At 36.4% G+C, this 25,635-nt stretch overlaps 1 protein-coding gene across 2 annotated transcripts; it reads left to right on the plus strand.

Moving 5' to 3' along the window:
• Positions 1-1,609: 1,609 nt before the first annotated feature.
• LOC104893668 (oxysterol-binding protein-related protein 3B) lies at positions 1,610-20,860 on the plus strand. 2 transcript variants are annotated; one of them, XM_048637456.2, is made up of 11 exons: positions 1,610-1,712; positions 1,838-2,001; positions 9,978-10,071; positions 13,326-13,442; positions 13,530-13,602; positions 13,742-13,860; positions 13,980-14,101; positions 15,670-15,846; positions 18,195-18,339; positions 18,682-18,860; positions 20,250-20,860. In XM_048637456.2, the coding sequence occupies exons 2-11, from the start codon at positions 1,889-1,891 to the stop codon at positions 20,494-20,496; spliced, it is 1,386 nt and encodes a 461-aa protein (XP_048493413.1). In that variant the 5' UTR covers positions 1,610-1,712; positions 1,838-1,888; the 3' UTR covers positions 20,497-20,860. The 2 variants fall into 2 exon arrangements, with proteins under 2 accessions (XP_048493413.1, XP_010678099.1); XM_010679797.4 differs by having other exon boundaries at positions 1,633-2,001.
• Positions 20,861-25,635: the final 4,775 nt, after the last annotated feature.

Below are 25,635 nucleotides of genomic sequence, written 5' to 3' on the forward strand. Positions count from 1 at the left end.
TGTCCGCCTGATCATTCTATGAATATTATATGATTCTTTCTGCTTTATTGCTTTTATCACCGACATGTTATGTTTGCAAATCAAGACCTAAAAACTGCTCTAACATTAATCAAATTAATTTGGACAAACTGTTAGGTCCCCTGTAAATTGATTGCATAATAACATGTCACTAAAAAATAGTCTTTTTATGTGTTTCTTGAATCAATCTAGAGTAATTATTTTTAGGGTGTTTAAAGATATGTGATAAATCGATATTTAGTAGAGGCCCGCAATGGGCGACATATGTTGATATACACAATTTGGTGGAATAATTACTTGGACTAGTTTTTCAGTTCATTGGATGGGTTGGACCAGTTCGAACGGACTGATCGATTTTAGTATTGGGCTTTCGTGGGTTGGGCGAAAAAATCTGGCCCACGACACACCCACCAATTTTACGGTTCAAGCCGAGCTGGAGTGTTACAATCTACCCCCCTTAAAATAAGTTTCGTCCTCGAAACTTGAAACAATTCTTAAACTCGTAGCGACAATCCTATCACTTTTCAAAACTTTAGCTTATTAACCTTATATGTTTAGCCAACTATCTATTATTAAAGTACGGAAGATAATAACCGTATATTATCAAACTTCCACATAAACTATCACACTAGCATACTCTCAACATGCCATTAACTTCCAAGTAGGATCAAACACTTATACAAGTCAAAATTATCTTTAAATACTAAGAACTGAAATGAAATCATACTAATATATTCCACCATCCCTAAAAAATTAGTTACGTCATCGTAACTGTAAGCATACCTATTGAAATATTAGGTGGGGATATTGAGCTCGCATCGCATCCTCGAATTCCCAACTAACCTCATCGTCCTTGTGGTTCGACCACAATACTTTCACCAGTTTAACTTCTCCATTCCGAGTTGCTCAAACTTTACTATCGAGTATCTTCATAGGGACCTCAACATATGAAAGGTCATCTTCTAATCCTTGCCTGATCATTCTATGAATATTATATGACTGTTCCTGCTTTTATCTCCCACATGTTATTTTTGCTAATCAAGACCTAAAGAACACTTCTAACACTAATCAAATTAAGTTGGACAACCTGTTAGGTTCCCTGTAAATTGATTGCATAATAACATGTCACTAAAAAAATAGTATTTTTATGTGTTTCTTGAATCAATCTAGGCTAATTATTTTTAGGGTGTTTAAAGATATGTAATGAATCGATATTTATTAGAGGCCCGCAATGGGCGACATAGTTCCGGACTATGTTGATATACACAATTTGGTGGAATAATTACTTGGATTAGTTTTTCAGTTCATTGGATGGGTTGGACCAGTTTGAACGGACTGATCGATTTTAGTATCGGGCTTTTGTGGGTTGTGCGAAAAAATATGGCCCACGACACACCCACCAATTTTACGGTTCAAGCCGAGCTGGAGTGGACTTTTCGTGGGCTCAGCCCACGACATAAGAGGTGAGACGGGCTGGGTTGGCATCTCTAGATTATTGGCCGCCAAATGGGATTGATTAACGGTCAAACTCGTCATCTGTTGCGTGGCATAGACGACTTGGACTAGTAAATTAGATTAACCTTGCCAAGTGCCAATATAAAGTCCCTCTCTCTCTCTTCCAATTTAGACTTCAAACAGAAGAACCGCCAACCAGCGCAACAACACCCAATTTCATCGCTGTTCTTAGCTCAAAAGTTCAATCTCTCTCTCCTTTCCCAATTATTTAATCTCCTCTCTCTTTCTACTCTAATCGTCCTTTAATCTCTCTCCTAATTTCTGATTCTCTCACCTCTACCTCTAACACAAGTGTTTTTAATAGTTGCCAGAATTGTGAACGAAATTAAGCTGTGATTTAGCTTTACTTACACAGATGGCACCCACAGATCCCAAGCAAGTTGTGGGTAGTAGTAGTGGTGGATTCTTCGCTTCAATCGCGTCTACTTTATCTACTTTTAGCACTGCTATGCACAAATCTGTTAATGGGTATGATCAACTCAGATTCTCCTCTGTTCCTTTTTTTTTTTTTAAGAAATTGTTCCCTCTTCTTATAATTTTTCCTGTGCATAGTTTCTGTTGTCTTATGAGTTTGTCGAATTTGGGATGTTTCAGTGACTTATATTTGAATTCGTGTAGGTCTTTGGTTTTCGTACAGTTTAGGCTTTCAGCTTCATATTTAATGGAAGTCGGTTATTTAGGATATGTGCTTTATCGTTTTTTGTTTTCAGTTTCCAGATTTTATGGAATCTAAAAACAAAAATATGGAACTTGGAACACAACAGTGGTGCCGAACAGAACCTTGGTTTTTTTTGGGGTTAAAAGTGTAGTTTGGGCCGATTTTCGTTTTAGGAGGTTTAGTATAATTAAATTCAATTATAAAGTACCCAAATTTTGGCGACAGAGAACCCATTATTTTTGCATTTAGAGATTGCAGGTGTAGCTACTGACGTAATTTTGGCTCTTTGCTTCTATTAAAATGGATATTTTCAAACTTCCTTTATTGTAATGCTGATGTCCTAGTTGGTTGGAGGCCCTGATAAGGGTTTGATTCTTGCCCCTTGCAAAGTAGGATCCGTTAATCCCCGGCTTGTAAGAGAACTTCATCTTACCTAAAACCTTAGTTTTAAAAAGCACGCCCAAGGCGTACCCGGGCGCTAGGCGAGTAGAGGCCCTGAGAAAATCGCCTCCTCAAAGGCGAGGCGCATTACTTCAGGTGAGGACAGTCGCGCGCCTCTTGCCGCCTTTGTGAGAGGTGCAAGGCACACCCCCGGCCGCTTTGAGTAAAGAGGCACATGAGAAGAGGGTTGACAGAAGATAAAATCTTTCAAATGTAAATATACTTGGCTTTAGATTCACCCATTTCAAGCAAAAGTCCTTTGTTAATGGGTTAACTTTCAGCAAAATTGAACCCTAATTTCAAAAACCCTAAATGGAGAGAAAACCCTAATTTATGGTTTGGTGGCAATTGATGACACTAGGACCCACTCCCGGTTCTTTTTTAAAATAACTAAAAATAATGATTGCTTCGTGCTAGAGATGGCCATTGGTGCGGGCTGGCCGGGCTGTTACGTGGGCCGGGTTGAGAGTTCACGACCCTAGACCGGATCATGAAATTCACGGTTTGAGTGAGCTGGTCCACGGGTTGAAAAATCTTGGCCCACACCGGTCTGTTACCGGTTTTCACGGTTTGGGAAACGGTTCAGCAGCAGTTCGTGGGCCTAGCGGGCCGACATGAATTTTTTTTTAAAGTTATATAATCATCTATTATTGTTACATAAAATCTTTAAAATTAATTAAAATATATACAATTAGTAATATTAATGAATTATTTCATTATATTTGAATTTGATTGAATTATAATATATGTAATTTGATTAAAATATATACAATTTGGTTGAATAATTATTTAGGCTAGGCTGGACCGGTTTCGTGGACCGAAATGGGCGGTTTTAGTAGTGGGCTTTGTGGGCTGGGCTGGATTTTAGTGGGCTCAACCCACACGGCCCAAGAGGCGAGTTGAGCTGGATTGGCCCGCATTGTTGGCTATCTACACTTCTTGCTTCATATTTTAGTAGTCATGACTTTTCTCTTTTTAGTTTTTACCTTTCTTTGTTTTTTCTTTTTTCTTTTCTCGGTTAACTTTTTCCTTTTCTCTATTTTTTTCTGTGCTCCCTTTTTCTTTTCCCTTCTCTATATTTCTTCTTGTACTTCTTGATAGGGCCGCCCAAGTTCTTCTCAATGATATACTCGTCAATTTTTTTTAAAAAATAAGAAAATACAGTTTTTTTTTTTCAAAAAAAAAAAAATCATGGGTAAACTAAAATTACAGCAACCATAAATTTACATTACATGGTTTTACAAAGAGTATATATAGCTTATAATTTTTAATTACAACAACTCAATTTTTTTTGAGTTTAAAATAATTCTCTAATTGATTTTAAAGTTTTTTGGCTTTAGAAGTGCGCCTTCGCCTTGCGCCTCCCTACGCCTTGTGCTTTGCGCCTCGGTGGGCCTTGGTGCACCGCGTGCGCCTTTTAAAACCTAAAACAACATTATCTTAATTCTGACAAAATAGAAGGAAGTAAGCTAAAATAATAATGGTTAGTTTGATATGGTTATGGTAATGATTTTGTTACGGTGGTAACGAAATTAAATGGCAGTGTAGTGGCTATGTCCACGGCAGTGTAGTTTTATCCTCAAGTATACCCAGCTATGTGTTTTGTTACGGTGGTAACGGAAATGAAATGAAAAAAAATACTTCCTGCCGTTCTAAAATAAATGAAACACTTACCATTTTAGGCCGCTTCAAAATAAATGAAATGCTACTTTATTTGGTATTCACTTCCCTCTATCTCTTTCTTCATCACATGGGTCCCTCCTTTTCTTTCTCTCTATCTCTCTCCTCTTCTGAATGCCCGTGTCAATGCCCTATGTTTAATTTAAAACACAACAGATGAAGTGTATACAAAGAGGAGGTAAGGTTCTTCATGGACCCCAATTCAGATTATGCACCCACGTGTATGATACTAATGGTGCTATCTTTCTAGTTGTAAAGCATGGGCACTCTTTGTCAGTGTGAGTAGGATCCTTACCACAAACCTGTGTGAATGGTATACTTATTATGATCATTCATTAACGTCTATCAAACAACTTGTAACCTTTGGAATGTGTTCTAATAATGTGATCCTTAGGGTAGTTTGGCCAATGAAATATCTGCCTCTACGATGTACAATGTATGGTATACTTATTGTGGTCATTCATTAACGTCTATTAGACAACTTATATGTGTAACCTTTAGAAAGTGCTCTAATAATGTGATCCTTAGGGTATTTTGGGTAATGAAATATTTGCCTCTACAATGTACAATGTATAATGTTAGTCCTAATTTCTTATTTGTTTGAGAATATAATAAGGGAAATCATCTCAAATGACCCTGACCTTTAGCCCATTTTCCCAAACAACCTGACTTTTACACATGTGTCTTTAATAACCCTAAACTTGTATTTTTTCATTAAAACAGACAAAAAAGTGAATGACGTTATGTGTGTTTATCTTTGGCATGTTTGGCAGTTAGTTAAAACATGTCCGCTAAAGGGAAAATGTGTTGGGAGATATGTTTTAATAATTGTCAATCTTACATAGAGTCATCTATTTTTTTGTCAATTTTAATGACAAAATACAAGTTTAGGGTTATCAGAGACAGTTCTCATGGTTATTTGGGAAAATGGGCTACACATAAGATATTTTCCCCATATAATAATTTCTATGGATCTACCACCATCTGCAATAGTGGGAAGTTACTACCCTCAACTAGTGATGACTTGATGAGTAGGTATTCCTTAGAATTTATAAAGCACAACCATGATTACTAGCATACATGGGTGTCAGGGGAAGTTATTTCCATAAGCGATGGTCCACCACCCGTATGGGGTTTTTTGTTTCTCTAGTTCTAAGAAATATATCGAATTCTTCCTTGTATTTTAATTTAAGCTTGTTTTTGGATTATTTCCTCATCACTTATTGTCAGAGAATTTAGAGGATTAGGTGTTATGCACAAGATTGTCTATGATATGATCGTTTTAATACGTATCTATTGGATGTGGGTTGAAAAGAGTTTACTCATAGTGTTTGTGGTTGATCATAGTATTTCATTATGTGAGCAGGAGCTAGATGTATTGGATTGGATTGTCTTACTTGCTGGATTGTAGATCCTATATGTTTGGTGATGCAACAACCAATTATTTTACTATTACCTTGATATTAATTTTGTATAAATTTGATAGAATTTCTTTATGCTTGCTTTTCTGAGCCATATGCATGGAGGTGGACATGAGGTTTCTGATGTGGATTCAAAGTGCTTAGTCTCTCTTAGAAATGAAGGTTGCCAAGTAGTCCTAAATCTGTTAGGACTCTCTATGTAGTTTCCTAGTTCTGTTAGGAAACTATGTGTTTTAATTGCTTTATAACTCTAGTTGGCGTGTGATGACATGCTTAGTTGAGTTGTATTAGGACTCTTCATATCTTTATTGCTTTATGTTTATCTTATTCGGATTTTAGTTATCTTTGTGGGATTATTAGAAGTATGACTTAGGGACTTGTCCTAAGCATAGTAGAAGCCTTTTGCTTACAAGGTTAAGACCATCCTACTTGTGATAGGTTTTACTTGTTTTAAGCTAGTTAGGAGTCTTAATTAGTTTATCTTTTAGTTTCTTAGTTATCTTTTATGTTTTCTAGTCCTAGTATAATTAGGTATTTATAATGCCTATATAAGACAGATTTCGATCATCAATAAAAATAGATCACGAGTTTATGAAAGTTTATTTCGTGAGTTTTAAAACTTGCATGTGAGTTAATTGCTTACAAACCATTAATTGATATTGAGGAGTTTTTATTAGTTAGTGTTAAACAACTTAATTCCAGGAGTGGTTTGAGTGTGTTTAAGAACCATTGAATTTGATTCAGGATTGAATTAAGTTTAGTGCTTGATTAATTAGGCCAGAATTGACTTAATTGAATCAAAACCCATTTTGAGAGTTCAGGAATGATCAATAAAATAGTACTTATCCTTTTGTTCGAGTGTGCATTAGAAATTTTACCAAGAAACAATCGAGATCCATTCTTTTTCTCAAGATTTTTGGAAAATCTAAAACTTCACCATAGTGTGAAATCACGTCCACATCGCATTGGTATCAGAGCTACAAGAAATAAGAGTGCTTGATCTCGTCCCAGATTCCTCCAGAATTTGGTACGTTTTGTTCCATCTCATTTTGCTACTATGAAATGAATTTTTCGGAGTTTCTTGATTTCAAATCGGACTACTTTATGTCTAGTTTTATGTCCTAAATTTTCGTGAAATTTGGAGATCCTTTGATACCTGGAATTTGGCATAGTTGAGTTATGTTGGTTGTTGGGAGCGTTTTAGAGAGAATCTTTGAGTGATTCCAATTCGACGGCTCTTAGAACATCTTGAAATTTGTTGTGTTAAAATTTCTTGGAGCTTCATCACGAGTTGAAGGAGTTGTGATTTAGAGAAGTAAGGGGATGTACGAGGGTGTTTTTCCAGTTTTGGACAACAATTTGGAGTTCGAAATCATGGCAGAGCAGTCCAAAATCATGAAGGCTATTAGGGAACTCAGCCTTAAGGTTAGCCATGTGGAGTTGGGCACTAGGCTCGATGCACTCACGAGTATAGTGATGACAAAAAAGAAAAACATGCGGCCCGAAGGAGAAGAAGGATCTGATGAAGAATGAGGTGAGAAGATTAGTAATAGTCGGAGCTATGATGAGGATATGGGACTTAAATTGGACCTTCAAGAGTTTAATGGAGATTCGGATCCCGAAGATTTTCTTGAGTGGATTCGACAAATAGAGAAGGTCTTTGATTACAAGGGATACAATGACCATAAAAGATACAAAATTGCAACAATGAAATTAATAAAGTATGCATCTTTATGGCTGGAGGGGTTCAAGGCTCAAAGGAGACGAGATGGGAAGGAAACTATGGATACTAGGTCGAGAAGAAGAAATTGAAGGCTAAGTTTCTACCTAGCGGGTACGAGCAAGAACAATACATTGAACTCACCTCTTTGATGCAAAGTAATATGAGTGGGCTTGTGGCTTAATACACGAGGGAGTTTGATAAGCTTTGCTTGATTTGTGATATGCAAGAGAGGGAACCCTTGAAGATTGCGAGGTACATTAAAGGGTTGGCGAGGCATATAGCAAGTCAAGTTGATGTATCTCATTACATCACCTGCGAAGATGTGTGCAAACTAGCCCAGAGGTTAGAAAATAGGAGTAAAGAGCAACAAAAACCTAACTTGGGTGGGGGATACAAGGCTGGTTCGAGTGGTACTTACAAAGGGAATTCTTTCCTAAACACTTATGAAACCCACTTCTTTCACGTTTGGAGGAGGGAACAAGGGTTGTTCTCAAATTAAGGAGGACTCGAAGGGAGAAAAGCAGAAAGTGTTTGTACTAAAGGAAGAATTTGAAAGTAGAAGGAAGTGTTTTAAGTGCCAAGGTTAGGGACACATAGCAAGTGAATGTCCAACTAGGTGAGCTCTTACATTGAGGTAGTATGAGGATTGAGGAGATGTTGAGGGAAGACGAGTTATGTGACTTCCTTCCTGAAGAGATGAATGATGACGAGGAGGAAGAGGATGTTTTTGCTGAAGATGAAGATAAGATACTTAGCGTGATAAGGAGAACTCTTCACATTGAGAGTGCTCTAAGGCAGACCAAACGGAGAACCTTTTTTCACATAGGGTGGAGATCATACATGCAACTTTATTGTGGACATTGGTTGGTGCACCAATGTAGCCTCGTCAAACATGGTATGTAAACTGAAACTACATACTAGAGATCATCTTAGACCTTATAAATTAAATTTGCTTGATGATATTGCTGGAATAGGTCGAAAAGCAAGCACTTGTAGCTTTCTTCATTCGGAGTTATGTGGATGAACTATGGTGTGATGTAGTACGGTGTGTGTTATTTATTGCTAGGGAGACCATGTCAGTTTGATAGCAAGGTTAGCCATGAGGGAGATACTAATGTTTATACTGTAACGAGCCAAAGCAAGAAGATTAGGTTACATCCATTACCACTCAAAGTGGCGTCAAAACCTACTGATGGGGGTACTTTGGCTTCGTTGGTAGGAGATGAAGACACTATGAAGGGCATGAATTGCAAGCAAAGCAAGAGGGAGCAGCATGTTTTACAAGCATGGCAAAAGCCACCATTCGAAATAGGTGATTATGCATGGTTGTCATTGAGTGCTCAAAAGCTTCATAGCAATGCAAAGGGAAAAACCGAGCCTATTGAAGAAGGTTCATTCAAGGTTGTGCACAGGGAGCATTATGACACTTTCCAAGTCTTGCTTGGAGATGGCGTGTGTGCATCCTTGAGTGCTCTAGATTTGCTTCCATGTTATGACTATGGAACTTGAGGACAAGTTTTTTTCTAAGAGGGAGGGAATGATGTGGATTCAAAGTGCTTAGTCTCTCTTTGAAATGAAGGTTGCCAAGTAGTCCTAAATCTGTTAGGACTCTTTATGTAGTTTCCTAGTTCTGTTAGGAAACTATGTGTTTTAATTGCTTTATAACTCTAGTTGGCGTGTGATGACATGCTTAGTTGAGTTCTATTAGGACTCTTCATATCTTTATTGCTTTATGTTTATCTTATTCGGATTTTAGTTATCTTTGTGGGTTTCATTAGAAGTATGACTTAGGGACTTGTCCTAAGCATTGTAGAAGTCTTTTGCTTACAAGGTTAAGACTATCCTACTTTGATAAGTTTTACTTGTTTTAAGCTAGTTAGGAGTCTTAATTAATGTATCTTTTAGTTTCTTAGTATCTTTTATGTTTTCTAGTCCTAGTATAATTAGGTATTTGTAATGCCTATATAAGGCATCTTTCGATCATTAATAAAAATAGATTAAGAGTTTATGAAAGTTTATTTCGTGAGTTTCAAAACTTGCATGTGAGTTAATTGCTTACAAACCATTAATTGATATCGAGGAGTGTTTGTTAGTTAGTGTTAAACAACTTAATTCGAGGAGTGGTTTGAGTGTGTTTAAGAACCATTGAATTTGATTCAGGAGTGAATTATCTTTAGTGCTTGATTAATTAGGCTAGGAGTTACTTAATTGAATCATAACCCTATTTTGAGGAATGATCAATCAAATAGTACTATCCTTTTATTCGAGTGTGTTCATTAGAAATTCGACCAAGAAACAATCAAGATCCAATCTTTCTTTCAAGATTCTTGGGAAATCTAAAACTTCACTAAAGTGTGGAATCACGTCCACATGAAGTGATGTATTTTAACTATATGTTTGTTTGCGTGTGTGTGTGCATGCACGCGTGGTTTTCTCTAATGAAGTTTCCTTTTTATTGATAACTGACTACATCGTAAAGGTTTGCTAAATTAGTTTTTTTGCTTTAATTTCTGTAATCTAGGTCGATAGGATATGAAGGCTTGGAAGTTATAAACCCTGAAGGGGGAACAGATGATGCAGTTGATGAAGCTCAAAAAGGGAGGTGGAAACAGGAGGTGCAGTTTCCTTCTTTATATTTTTTTCCCATGCATTCCTGTTGATGGCTTTTTTGGTCTTATGTGGTTATTCTTGACTGATGCCTCATACAGTCTTCCCACATTTGTAGTTGAACTGCTTAAGAATAGAAACAACATAATATATAATTTTAGGGAAAGTTCACAATATATCTTTAATCTTAATCTTTGATGCTCGGACTCGTCACTTCACCCTGCCGTACATGTGTCGACATGAACCAACCTGAGTGCTGACACGGAATACGCGTCAGACCTGGCAAGATGAAAACGGACACAGGAGTTTCTGGTAGGTCTAGGTGCTCAAGGCACCATCTCTGGCGGCCATTGTGAAATCTTCTACGATTCTTTTCCTCTATCGCGTCTTTTTCTTTTTCTTTTGCTTTGGGAGTCATGTTTTCTCTTGCTCTCTCTTTCTTCGTTTCTTTCTCTAAGTAATTAGTAGTGAGTGGGTCAAAGTAAAGTCACATGGATGATGTCAGAATAAAAAAGAATAGTAAATTCACCTGGTATCTAGTGCTCTAAGCCTCTGACTTTTCAATTCTTATCTCTTTTTGCAGTTCTTAATTACTTTAATTTCTTCACTCTTTTATTTAATGATACTCCTTTTTTCCATTAATTGTATTTTATTAATAATACTCTTATTTGTTTTACAGTAAAAAAACTAACTCAAAATATAATTTAAAAATATCTAAATATTATTTTTTCTTTAGATTCTTGGGTCGTTAAGTCCAAATTTGAAAATTGGATCCTTCTCAAACGTGTCTCGAGGCCTTGATTTTGGTATTTTCAGGATCGGACACTCGTAGTTATGCCTGACACCGCACGTGAGTCCAAGCATAATGGCTCTTAATGATTTGATAGGAGATACAATTGAAGAAACCCAGTTGTTTCCTTCCCTTGGAATATTGATGTAAGTGTTTGAAAGCTTGCTTAGACTTTAGACCAAAGAATTTTCAAGGTTGACATTATACTATCTATTAACATTTGCACCTCTATAAGAAGGAACTAAATAGATATGTCTAGTGAGTTGTAGTTGTTGACTATGTGAAGAGGCATAATTGTTCACTCCTCGCCTAACAATTTGGGCAACGATTGTTTCCATGCACCTATACTTGATTAAAGCCTTGCAATTTTGACTTCTCTTGTTAGTTTTCAAAACGAACATGATTGGTATAAGTATGACTAATTTTAAATTAAATTATGCAACCTATATCATCTGATTTTTGAAATCTTAAAATTAAAATTGAAAACTGATATCAATATTGAGCGAGCTTTTACCTTTACATTTAATCACATGGTTTACTCTATCCAAAATATATGTGCATAAATCTGGCCATCTTGTCGAAACAGAGGAAGTAATTGATATGAGTGAGTATAATTATATGGCCATTATTATGAAAACATCTCCGATTTGTTTTATTCTTCCAACTTTAGTTTGTTTCATTTGTTACTTTATCATTCTTCCGATTTTGGATCTTCTCTTTCGCTATTTATTAGTCACATGTACCCACTTTAATTGTTATTTCCACTACACCCAACCCCACAACCCGGAAATGAGAAATAGATTGCTACCATCGTCTCCATATCTATCGCGTGCCTTACCATCATTGGAAATCGCTCCACAATAGTTAAATCAGAAGTCGAAAATGGATCTTTCTTCCCTTGTCCTCACTCTTTCCATTGGTGGATCTCTTTTTCTTACTCGCCGGATGTGTGCATGGTGGAAGTGAAGGTGGTTTTATGGTGGGTTTTGGGAGGAAGAAGGAAGAGGATCTTGTTTGGAGGAGGGGTGAAAAGGGACTGGGGAAGGGAAGGAGAAGAGGTCAGAGCCAAAGGAAGGGGGGCTAAGGGAAGGGCTATGATGGCAAGGAGCCATGGGATAAGGGTAGTGAGGCTCGAGAGGCTATGATGGCATGGAGCCATGGAGCCATGGAATAGGGTGGTGGGGATGGGGACGGGAGGGGATGGGGTGGGGATGACACACAAAGTTAGTTAGATGCTCTTATTACCCCAAGAGCCTAGAGGACAGCGCGGGGCGGGCTAACTTGCTAAGGGGATGAGAAGTGAGAACGATGGCAAAGGTTTTGAAAATTCTATTGTATGGTGCACACCATGCACTTAGTAAATTTGTTCCATTTTCAACGAGCAAATGTTGTATTTCAACAAATGTTCGTTTTTTTTCAGCAAAAAAATATGTTCTATTTTTTGTAAAAATTGTTCTATTTTCGTTAAGCAAATGTTCTATATCAGCAAATGTTCGTTTTAACCTTATCTTTTAGCAGAAATTTATGTTCTATTTTTCGTGAAAATTGTTCTATTTTCGATAAGCAAATGTTCGATTTAAAAAAATATTCTTGTAAGCTTATATTCCAGCAAAAAATATGTTCTATTTTCCCTAAAAGTAATGTTCCATTTCAACAATAAAATGTTCATTTTCGTAATTGAATTCTGGTAATGTTCCACTTCAATAGATTAATGTTCATTTTCATAAGTGAATTTTTGTAATGTTCCACTTCAACAGTAAAATGTTTGTTTTCGTAAATGTTCTATTTTGTATTGTGGGAGCAGTGGCTGGGAGCACAATGCACGCATTACAAGGGTTCATGGGACAGGGGTGATTGACTTTCCATCATCTGTACGACACTTTCTAATAGGAAGAACGAATAAATACGAAGGTGGGCATAAGCATTCCATAGCAACAGGATTATGAGAAACTAATGAAAATGTGCCTTCCATCAAGTTGAATAGCATCCTTATTTTAGAAATAGCAGATTGATTGCATGTATTGAGGATTGCGTGTTATTCGTAGCATTAAGCTATAGAACATACTGCTTTGAAAAGGTAGATATGGTTGACTTTGAGTAAAAAGCATTGATAGATTCACACTCAGGCCAAAATACCCAAAGCTATAGATATGAAAAGCAATAATAAATATTTCTTCCAGGGAAGAGCTCTAGGAAAATTCGTTGATATGCCACTTTAAGTTGCCATCATGCATTTCCAAGAATGCTCAGAAATCAAGTCAGGTTTTTCGGCCGATTCTGCAGTACTTTCAAGGTCTAACATTTCCTTTTACAGATGAATATCCGTATTCCTTGAACCAGAAGGGTATTTGTATGCCTGTGCTAGTAAAATATTCAATCTTCTTCATGACATCACCATCAAATAATAATTGCTTCTAGCTGTTTTTTTTTTTTTTTTTGTAATACTAGTAAGTGTCTCATTATCTTTTTCAGGACAGAGATGGTTACTGGAAAATGATGCAGGCCTACATAGGTTCCGATATTACATCAATGGTCACTCTTCCAGTTGTTATTTTTGAACCTATGACAATGTTGCAGAAAATGGCAGAGGTATAGTCTTCAGTCTTTGCCCATGTTCTGGCCAGCAGGTGGCATAGTTGTGAACATGAATGATGTAATTCTTCTGTAATGTCACAGTTGATGGAGTACTCCCACCTGCTTGATGAGGCGGACAAATGCGAGGATCCTTACATGAGGCTAGTTTATGCTTGTAAGTTTAATACACATGGACCTATAACCCCCACCCCCCCCCCCCCCCACCCCCAAAAAAAGGAAAAGAAAAAGAACAGAAGAAGAAATATTCCAAGAGGGATTGCATTGCTGTTTGATGCTAATAAACTTCACTGCAGCATCATTTTTTATCTCGGTCTACTATGCATACCAGCGCACATGGAAGCCTTTCAATCCAATCTTGGGTGAGACTTATGAGATGGTGAATTATGGAGGCATTACATTTATAGCAGAACAAGTAATGTTCGATTCTTTTTACAGCTTTATATCTGAATAAATAAGAGATCCAAAACTCATGTTTATGCTTTTTTCTGTTTGGCTTTGTCTTCCCTAACTTTGAACTTGTATGATTTTCAGGTGAGCCATCATCCACCAATGAGTGCTGCACATGCAGAAAATGACCATTTCACATATGATATTTCATCGAAGCTGAAGACCAAATTTCTAGGGAACTCAGTTGATGTATATCCTGTTGGGAGGTAACTTGCCTATCCTAACTCAAAATCTTACAATACAAATTCCTTCTGATGCTTATGCTTCTAAGGCTAATTGATGAAAGCCTGTATTGCGTAATTCAATAGTTAAATGTAGATAACGTTGTATATGCGCTCCCCTCTAGTTGGGGATTTTGAGTACCAAAATTGTTCTTCCCGTCTTGCTACTACGAATAAATAAATCTTTTTTGTCAATTCTTACTTTCCCTTCACACTGCAGCACGTTCTACATGAAAAATATGCTTCGTACACGTTTTTGAGAGACAATTCCCTTTCATATGTACGTTTTTTTCTTAGCTACTTAATTAAAGAGCCCTTTTAGGCAATTCCTGTCTCGGGGTTATAGAAAGAGAAAGTAGTAATAAACTACTGATGTCTGTAGGTGTGAGACCAACACATATGGTGCACCTACACTACTTGCAATTGCAGAATTCACAGTGCCTTATTTCTTCTCATATTCGTTGTGTTTTCTTCTTTTGGCTGAAACTATATAATCAAATTTTAATTGGGACTGGAAATCAATGATGTATTGTTGGGCTGCCTGCTCTTGAAGTGGATTTGGGGTAAGTGAATAATTGAGGTGAAAGAGGGAAACTTCGCTGATGTATCTTGTATAGCTCCTTTCCCCAAATTAAACTGCCTGCCCATCAACATAGTGTGTGAAGGGGTTAATAAAATGCTTACAGTTTCTTCTGTTGCTAAGATGACTTGTGTATTAAATTATGTATATTGCTAGGAAACCAATGGTAATCCCTTTTGTAACAAAAGCTACAAGGATATCTATGACTTTGTCAGTCTCCTTGCATCTATTCAAACATGCATTGCTTTGTCAGATATCCCCTTTCTTCATCTACTTGCAAAGGCCCGTCAGGTCTTCCTGATGTTGATGAAGCTGTTTGAATGTGGCCTCTCTTGATTTATGAATTTATCAGAGTTTCTATAGTTCTCGAATCTGCTCTTTTGATAACATTTTGATTTACTGGTCAGAATGTCATAGATCTTAGGAGTGAGATAAAGTAATGACTCATGATTTTTGCATTCCTTATATCTTTAATGGCCCTTCTGTTTGCTCTTTGTTTTATGACTAAAGCTCGTTTGATCGAGTGCTATTTATAAAAAGAATATTGAGTAGGAAAAACTTGAATTGGCTTCAATCGATATTGCCTCGGCTTCTTAGGCACATGAGGAACCGGCCTAACATCTTTTCAATCGAAATCCTAATCAAAGACAAGTTTGACCAACTAACAGGATAAAAAAATTCCGGAATTCCAAGTGACATAATTCCTTTAGAAGAGAATGTAATTCTTCCTATTCTCCTGATAAAAATGCCAACACAAACACTATAGAGGAAGACTAAATGTATGTGCCATTATAGTTATAAGGGTTCAATTAGTATCAAGAGTTGCCTTTAAACTGAATATTTAAAGTTGCTGCTTGCTTCGTAGTGGTTTACTGGTACTTTCTAATGCTTGTATTTCACTATTTTGCATGTTTTGACGGGAATGGAAGTGATTGTTCTAACCTTTGTCCTTACAATATCCGTTTATGTCCAGAACTCGAGTGACTTTAAAAGGATATGGCAATGTACTAGAGTTGGTTCCCCCTCCAACCAAAGTGAATAATCTGATTTTCGGAAGAACTTGGGTTGATTCACCTGGAGAGATGGTCCTCAGTAACTTGACCACTGGTGATAAAGTTGTGCTGTATTTTCAACCATGTGGCTGGTTCGGGTATTATATACTACTACCTTCCTTATTCTTAAATAACAAATTTCATGTGTGTCTTGTACTCTATATGCTTTCTGGACATGGAGATCCTGCCTATTTCATTGTGGTTTGATACATAAATCCTTCACTACATTGCTGGCACTAGGGGTGTAAGTTATTTGGTTAAAAACCGAAAACCAAACCAAACCAAAACGAATTAGTAATTTGGTTTGGTTTTTTTGGAAATTCGGTTTGGTTTGGATTCAAAAAAAATATTTTTTCGGTTTTTCGGTTTGGATTGGTTTTGGTTTTGGAAAACCGAAAAAACCGAATTATTGTCACTTAACATACGAATGTTGTCTATTATTTTTTGTGTTTCTTTTTTTTAATATTAATTACGAAAATACAAAAACATTGTCACTTAAAATACAAATTATCAGAAAGTTTGGATTAAATTCGGTTTGGTTTTTATCTTGGTTTGATTTAATTTCATTTCGGTTTGGTTTGGATTTTGGAATATGAAAAAAAATTGGTTTGTTTTGGTTTAGATTTTGAAAGATAAAAAAAATCCGGTTTGGTGTTGGTTTGGTTGGTTTTGGTTTCATTTTTGGTTTGGTTTGGTTTGGATTGAGTCGAATTTCGGTTTGGATTTGGTTTGGAAATTTCAAAACCGAATTTATTTCGGTTTGGTTTGGTTTTGACCTAAAACCAAACCAAAAACCGAACTTACACCCCTAGCTGGCACTTGCAAATGTTCTTACTGGAATATGTGATGTCTTTTGAGTCCTTTTTCCACCATTCCCATGTACTTTTTCTTTTTGGTTACCCTTTTTGCTTTTGTATTTTTGCCTTCCCTTTCCTATATTTCTTCCTTTTTGTCTTCTGTTTTATTTTTTGTTTTTGTTTCTGCAGAGTTGCTAGTACTTGGTTTCACAAGGGGGTGGGGGAAGCCTGATGTTAAGGGGATTGATATATGGAGTTCTATTCCGTTTCCAATGTTGGATTCCCTATATATTGTTAGAATCATTGGGTCTTAGAAACTATGCTTCCTTTTTCTTGTTTATATTATCTTAAAAAAATTATTAATATGCTCCCACTAGAATATTTGAGACAAATTTATAGTTACACAAATATATACTTCCTTCGAATTTTTAGTTGTTCCATTTTGACTTCGCACGTTTGCCAACATGCAACTTTGGTCCTAAATATCTTAATTGTGCAAATGTAAAAATTATGTATTTTGATAATATGTATCGAGATGGATCTAATGAGATGCAACATAACTATGTATAGCAAACAAGAGTCAAGATGAAGTGGATGAATAGTGTTAAAAGTCAAAATAGAATATTAATTAGCTTAACATCGGCTGTCTACTTGCAAGTAATTTGAAAGTGATTGTTTATAGTTATTTCTGAAGAATTCTCCTAAAGTATGCTTGACACTTGATGTGTGATCAATCTTGAAAATTTTATGTTGGAAGGCCAAAGTAATCTGGGCGTCTAACTGTTGCCCTTTTCCTTGATACATATATTTCCTATGGCCCCTCCCACCCCCCCCCCCCCCAACCAAAACCAACCACCTTACAACCACAAAATGAGAAACAAAGCTTGAACTTTTGGAAGCCCTTGAGGCGAAAAGTTGATCAGTTTTTTCTTTCATACTTCCTCCGTTCTATTTCAAATGTAACATATTTTTTTTCAAGGATTCCAATGCAAACTTGGGCCATCGATATCGTCAATTACGTTTGTGTAAAATTTTAAAAAGTTGATATTTGGAAAATATACACAAAACTAACAATATCTCACTTGATAATTGATTTCTGATTACAGTTGAATAAATATAAGATCAAAGTTTGTCAAGTTTGACCATGGAAAGATATGTTGCAATAGAAAAAGAACATAGGAAGTATAAAACAATATAACATTGATCATCTTACGTCTAAGGTAGCAGCGAAGATTAAAAGTTAAGTGTTGATCTCTTTTTTAGGGTAAATGTCATGGAGGATATTACTGATTTTTGATTACATTTGAATTATTATAAGATCAAAGTTTGACCATGGAAAGATATGTTGCAATAGAAAAAGAACATAGGAAGTATAAAACAATATAACATTGATCATCTTATCATCAAAGGTAGCCAGCGAAGATTAAAAGTTAAGTGTTGAACTTTTCTTTAGGGTAAATGTATGTCATAGAGGATACTACCAAGGAATTGATCTCTTTGTGCAGGTCATCTTTATTTCTGGGATTGCTCATAATATGTTTCCTTCTGTTTTATGCATATTAGGTGATTACACATCTTGCTATTATGCAGATGCATGTACTGTCTTGACAAGTCATTACTTTCGTTTAATATAAGTTGCATATGTGTAGAGCTGGTCGTTATGAAGTTGATGGCTATGTGTATAATGCTGCTGATGAACCAAAAGTTCTGATGACTGGAAAATGGAATCAGTCAATGAGCTATCAACCTTGTGACTTGGAAGGGGAACCATTACCAGGCACCCAAATGAAGGAGGTGAGTCTTTCAAAAGGTTTTTTTTTTCTAATCAATGTAGAAAAATTTCTGTGTGATTCAGTTCCTCAACTGTGCATGCTTGCTTATACAAAATACATAGCACGGCTGCCAGTTACGTGGTTTGAACTTTTACGACTAACTTGGATATGTACTTGGAATGTTTCGTCAGCTGCCTGCCTGACACTAAAATATATTCTCATGACTTTAAACATGGATCATATATTTCATGTTGAGCTGAGCCACTAGACCCTTTTTGCAAACTTTAGCTGATAATTATCATTGATTGCTTTTATTAAAGGACAATCTATCTAAATCCTTGCTACTATTTTCGGTGCTTTTCAGGTATGGAGGGTTGCCGATGTGCCAAAAAATGACAAACATGATTACACGTATTTCGCCCACAAGATCAACAGCTTTGACACTGCACCTAAGAAGTTACTGGCATCAGATTCTCGGCTGCGTCCTGATAGATTTGCACTTGAAAAGGGTGATATGTCGAAATCTGGTTCAGAGAAGAGCAGGTAATTTTCTGGTCCCATGTTATATGCACCTAAGAAGTTTGTGCATGTAAATATTTGAGTGCAAAATGAATATTCGCCTGCAATACAAGATTTTATTCGATTACTGTAATTACAAGGTCCCATAGTTTTGGGCCTTACACTATCTTGGTAAGCAAAAAGTTTGCATTCCCAGTTCATGGCTTAAAGAAATATTTGCTAGTAATCACAGATTCACAGTATCTATCTCGAATTATTAATTACTTCATCCGTAACAAAATAGATATACTTTCCAAATAAGGGTGTAACAAAATAGATGTTACACTTCCTTTTTAGATAACAATCTCTTTATCTCTCTCCTATCACATGGGTCTCCTTTTTTCTTTCTATCTCTCTCTCTCCCCTCTTCAAAATATTGCCTAGAAAAGTGTATTTTGAAAAGTGTAACATCTATTTTGTTACGGAGGAAGTACTTGAAGCGGGTTTGGGTCTTAACCTTTCAACTTCACCTGCTCTAGGATGTAGTCTCATCTTCAGTAGTAAAATACAGGTCTCTGCCTACCAATTGTACTAAATCAACTTTGCAGCGAAGGGGCGAAGTTTCCTTTCTTTTTGGAAAATTCTCGGTCCTAAACAGCAGTATAGGCTAGCATCTTTATACATATGGTTTATACTGTACCCAAACTTTTGCTGAAATCCAAGTGTCCAACCAAAAAAAAAAAGTTGGATCAGAAAACCCAAATTAGCCAGATTCGGAAAACCCTTTATGGAGTAGGGTTAAATATGAACTGAATTCACCCAAACAACCAGCAGTTCTTTTCATTTAATGCATTTTTTGTGGATGATTTGTAAATGCATACAACTCCTTAGCTAGGTTGATTCGATATGTCTAGACTCTAGATATTACTATTAGCTCCTTGGATTATGAGTTATGACACCTGATTGTGGTTTGTCCTTGTCACCATTTGATACCTGTTTTCACTACGGCTCCGTTTGGTAGGGCGTAAAATATTTTCAGTGTAAAATGATTTTCATGGAAAACAATTTACAATGGAAAACACAATTCCAAAATTAGTTTTCCGTTGTTTGGTTCGATGTAAAAAAAATGATGAAATGAAAGGAAAATGAAAGGGAAAGTAAGGAGGTAGTGAGAGAATTGTACAAGAGAGAGAAGGAAAATAGTTTTCCTTTCATTTTGAAAGGAAAATGGTTTTCCATCCTTGGGAGAGTAATTTTACCCCAAGGGAAAATGGTTTTACACTCTTTTGCCAACCAAACAATGTAAAACTGAAAATAGAGGAAAACAGTTTTCCGGGAAAACGTTTTACGTCCTACCAAACAGAGCCTACATGGTTCTATTGTCACTCTATTATGTATTCATCCTTTGATTTCCTTTACTTTTTTTCTTGTTAGTTTGGAGGAGAGGCAAAGAGCTGAAAAAAGAACTCGTGAGGCTAAAGGGGAGCAATTTACCCCGAGATGGTTTGATTTTACCGGTGAAGTTAGCACCACTCCTTGGGGTGATTTGGAAGTGTACAACTTCAACGGAAAATACAATGAATATAGTAGAAGCGTGAAGAACGAAGGAAGCATTCAAGAGGTTGACATCCAATCAATGGAATTCAACCCTTGGCAATATGGAAAGATGGCCAAAGAGTAGCTTATTTTTTGTTGTGCGTCCCTGGTTTTCATAATTGTCCGTTGTTCACTTCTGTTCTTACTAGCCTTATAAAGAAAGCAATGGGTGTGAAAGCATATAGAAAATTAAATTAATTGTATAAAAGAATTGTCTTTGCATTTTGTTTTTTCAAAAACTGTTGTTCAGTTTAGATGTTGTACATTTTTTTATCCAAAAGCATGTTATTTTCCTTTTTTTTTTCTTTTTTTATTTTTTGGTATTCTCCATGTATCTCTATATATAATAGAGATTATTTGTGATCAAATATATATTAGAATCTTAGAACTGATGCTTGTAAAAATGATACAACTAGTGAAATTGTAAGTATATTGATTTCCTTGTAACATTCAATTTTGTTATTCTTTATTATATTGTTTAATTACTATTGTTAGGCTTGAATCTTCTTCCTATTTATGGGAATAGGACATTTTTCTTCTTGTTTCTATTTGCAGATACTAGCCCTAGGTGAGGTCCAAATTTACCATGGTCATTCTTACTGTAATGAAGTTGAAAATTTTCCTTTCGGAGTCAAGGTTTGGTTGCTAAAATAGAAACCCCATCAGATTTAGGGCCATAATTATATGTAACCCGCAACATCAGATTTCCCAAACAAGATACAAAATTCTTCTTCCAACGTATCTTAACGATAGCAAAGTGCATCCCACCACCATCACCCTATTTTCAAAAACAGAAAACCAGGACTACCAAATATCCTTCTTTCCACCATATGAAGAAGTTAACCTCTCAAACTTGTTCCACCACATGCAAATTTTGGAAAATGATAGAATCTACGTTCCCTCTGACCCATTCAATGACCCGTTTATCCCCTTTGGCTCCTTCTCTTACCTAGAAAACATCTTCCATAACCAAAACTATGAAGAGCACCACATTGAAGAAGAAGAAGAAATCCTTAAAAACCCCCAAACTCTCCCGGGTTTGTCTTCCAAGAAGTTCAGCCCATCATATTCGACCCTCTCTGTCTAAATTTGCCATAAGATTCCAAAAGCCCACAAGCGTCTCTTACACAAGAGTCAACTCTACCAAAGTTGGACCCAACTCATGTTTGGACCAACTTAAACTCAACCCACATGCATTATCAGCCACAAGCCCATTTTTCAGCTACGGATGTTGACTCTCAAACACTTCAAGAGGACTCCCTCAATCGAATTCTAACTACTCAAAAAAGAAAAGAGAGGCCCAAAAGCATCTCTTTCTCAGACTGGGATGAGTTGGGCCTAGTCATCAAACAAGCCCAATCATTAAAGGACAACAAAAAAGAAATAGACTTGATCAAATCAAATCTCCAAGCCCAGAACAACAGCTATAAAACGCTCAAAAAAACAACTACCTCTTCTTCCTCCTCCACTGATTCTCATACTCTCTCTCAAACACCTCTAATTACACCTAATTCCCAAAACTCCTTCACCTCAGCCCTATATGACTTTCCACTAGAAGAGTGGGACTTCGAGATAGTTCAGATGGACATTACCACCACTAACATGCTCTCTGGCAAAATAGCCCAAACACAATCACTTACTTCTCCTGGGAAAAAGGTTAAAAAACAAAGAAGACTCAAGACGGAGGAGTAGTGACCTCCTATAAGCTTGAGACCCCTTCACATGCTCCTATACTTGACGTGGCTCCATACTGCATCAAAATTCCACCAAGAATAGAAAAACAAGCTGGAGAGATTAAAAAACCAAGCAGGAAGGCAAGGGATTTCGCTTTTTTTGGAACACCCTCATTTTATTTACTCCAAAAAGGCAGAGAAAGGGGGCAATGGGCAGTCAATAATTGTTCTGTTCGGTTCCCCCTGAAATGGAGATCATCGGGATTCCTCTCCCAACACTTAAGGAAATTTGAGCAAGATGCAATTCGACTCTTTGCTCAGAATGCTTTCGATCTTATCTACCTCAAGATGAGGAGACTGATCAAAACAAAAAGAATGAAGATCCAATGGAAGACGAAGGGGAAAGGAATTCCAAAATATGGGTTAAGAGAAGAAGAGCTAACAGAGCAAGGAATCTCAGGAGAAGAAAGTTTGAACATTAGCCCGAACTACCCCATCTGCACACAAGAAGAGCTCAGAAAGGAATAGACCACCACACATGGTGCGGCTGACCCACAACCTTCCATGAAAGAATGAGCATCCTAAGCTGTAGGGGGCTGAAACACCTTAGTCCCCAAGTGTTAGGATTTATTTCTAACACAGCTATGCTAACGGTCTAGATTTTATTTTCTTATCTGAAACTAAAAGTCAGGTCTCTTTGTTAGAGCCAATTTTTAGTAGGCTACGGTTTCATGGGTGTACGGGGTTTGATACTGATGACAATAGAGGAGGCCTGCTTTATTACTTCCTCTATTGTTAACTAGATTCTTTTCTTAGTTATTTGCAATGTTTCAAAGTATGAGTTTTTATAATAATTTTGTGATTGTTTTCATAATTATGAGTGATGAGTTTTATTTCTAGGATTGTGGGATCTATGTATGCAATGAGGATTGGTAGATTACTTTGATTACCTTGTATTTAAGTTTCCTGTGGTTGAATCTTCACGCTAGATTTAATAATTAGGCCTAATTTATATTTCATTATTGCAATATAATCTGCTTGGAGAGAGATACCGTATAGGCTTTCAATCATTAGGCAAAGTGACCCTTGACCATGCGAGAGCGGCTGGGTGATCTTTGAGGGAGGTAATGTTCGAGAGAAATTACATGTGCCCTAGACAATTTAACTTATTAGGTGATTGTTGTTTGTCCCTGATTTCCCGAATTGTATGCGTAGTGATCCATAATTCTAGTGCTTTATTAATCGATTTATACCTTCTTGTTTAGTTATGTTATTTGCTTAGTTTAGTAACACAACCATATTCATCTGATTTTGTTAGTATAATATTAGAGTTCAGATATAATAATATAACTTTCTCCCTGTGGATTTTATCCTGACTACCACTTAGTGGACCTTAGGTTATTTTTGATTAGGTGATACGACTTCAGCCTATCAAAGACCAATTAGGACAATGGAATATTTCTTCATTAGGTGCTGCAACTGAGAAATAGATTTATATGTCTATAAAAGCCAACATTTTGATTCAAGTTGAGAATTTAAAGTCAAAGTATTCAATGTTGGGACAAAGAAGGATTATATATGGTTTGCAATCTAGCATCGAATCATCGATCTATATTATTCCCTGTTAAACAAAGTTCATTTTCAAGACCATACTTACAAGCAATTCAGCCTGCAAAATAAAGTGTCAACAATTGTAGTGTGATAATTTACAAAAGTTATTCTTTTCATCCCATGAGAAGAAAAGGCGAGGATGTAATCAATTATTTTAGCATGTGAAGAAGACACATAATTTTGTTTATCTTGAAAATAATGATTGTTTGGTTCTTTTATCCTAAAAATACTTGTAGTCATATAAATTGTCACCCGATTAGCACCCACTAACAATATATACCTCGTCCTAATTGGTCCAGACTGAAAAGGAGCAATCAAAAGCTTTGTCCAAATTAATTTTCACTAGTGCACAATCCACGATTTGCATCGGATGCCAGAACCTCATTTGCATCAGATGCGGGTTCGACGCTACATGCCTCGATGCAAATTTACCATAGAGGATCTGCGTCAGTTAAGGACACAATGAACTTCTGCAGCATTATCCGCCCAAAGGTTTGATGTAATTCTCAAATTGCGCCTCACATTTGGGGAATTCATTAGATACCCCTGAACTTTGAGTTTGTGATCAAAATACCCTTATTGCTAACGGAACCCGAACACCGTTAGTTTTTCCTCTCTTCCCTCCCACCATCCTCCATTAATGACTATATAAAGCTCCAAGTTTTCTCTCTCCTCCCACGTCCATGCCTTTCTCTCTCCTCTCAATCTTCATCATCATCATCTATCTCTTCTCTCTCTCTCAATTACTCCTATTTTCTCTCTAAAAGAGCAACACAATGAACTTCAATTTCTCTCTATGATGGCAACAATGGAAGCCTACTATCAACTCCACTTCCTTGTTGAGATGAACCTTTTAATGGGTCTTGCAAAACTATAGAAATGTCAACCACCATTATCATCTAAAACATCAATATTACAAATTACCTTTCTTAAATTCTCTAAATTTTGGGAGTTTAAACCACATAATTTGCACAAATTTCGTGAAATCCCACAAAAATGTGAGATACCCAAATTAAGATTCGAGTAGATTTAACATTCCTAACCAACAAAACATCTCTATTTCAGATATAAATTTGTAGGAGGAGAGAGAGTGAGAGAGAAGTAGAAAAGAAAAGGTACAATGAAGTTTTTAATTTGGGTTTTGTGAAATCTTTGAGAGGAGAGAGAATGGCATGGAGGTGGGAGGAGAGAGAATGACACGGAGGTCGGAGGAGAGAGAAAGCTTGGAGCTTTAGATAGTCATTAATGTAGGGTGGCGGGAGTCGGGAGGAGAGAGAAAATTGAGGAGAGAGAGAGAGAAAAAACTAACAATGTTAGGCATCCGTTAGCATTAAGGGTATTTTGAACACAAACTCAAAGTTCAGGGGCATCTAAGGAATTTCACAAATATGAGGAGCAATTTTGGAATTATGTAAGCCTTAGGGTCCTTCAAAAATCCCTCAAAATTCTCACAATAATGCTTAGACCCAGAAGATTTTATCAAAAGAATGGCCAAAAGCAATTATATTAATATGTAGCAAAAATAACACTTTAGTAGACAAGTGATGCTTGATCTGAAGGATTTATGTCCTCAACTTAAATGCAATTACTAATATATATTGGATCGTATTATGGAGATAATAATTCGTTTTATTGGATCGTCTATACGTCTTGCTAGAGAAAGATATAGAACTTCGGGTTAGTAAATATAACTGAAGCCCAATATAATGGATCCTACAAGGTCACACATTAAACTTGGATCAACAAAAGAAACCTAGAGCCCAAGAGGGCCCTAGGGTGGGGCCAAGAGTAAGAAAAGGGGAGAATTTCTAACCTATAATAATTTATATATTGGGTTAGGCAGAAAAGAAAATACATCAGATATTTTATTATTTCTCTTTCCTATTCTCTCTCAAAAGTCACGTATACTCCATAAACAAAGAAGAAGTTTTCTTCCTTTC

Source organism: Beta vulgaris, chromosome 5, assembly GCF_026745355.1.
Source record: "Beta vulgaris subsp. vulgaris cultivar EL10 chromosome 5, EL10.2, whole genome shotgun sequence".
Taxonomy (NCBI): Eukaryota; Viridiplantae; Streptophyta; class Magnoliopsida; order Caryophyllales; family Amaranthaceae; genus Beta; species Beta vulgaris.

What these genes read in the sequence shown, in the direction of transcription:
- LOC104893668 (XM_048637456.2), top strand. Translation starts at nt 1,889, where the DNA reads ATGGCACCCACAGATCCCAAGCAAGTTGTGGGTAGTAGTAGTGGTGGA. An exon ending in TTACATTTATAGCAGAACAA is followed by an intron (nt 13,861 to 13,979) that starts GTAATGTTCGAT and finishes TATGATTTTCAG; the next exon opens with GTGAGCCATCATCCACCAAT. An exon ending in GATGTATATCCTGTTGGGAG is followed by an intron (nt 14,102 to 15,669) that starts GTAACTTGCCTA and finishes GTTTATGTCCAG; the next exon opens with AACTCGAGTGACTTTAAAAG.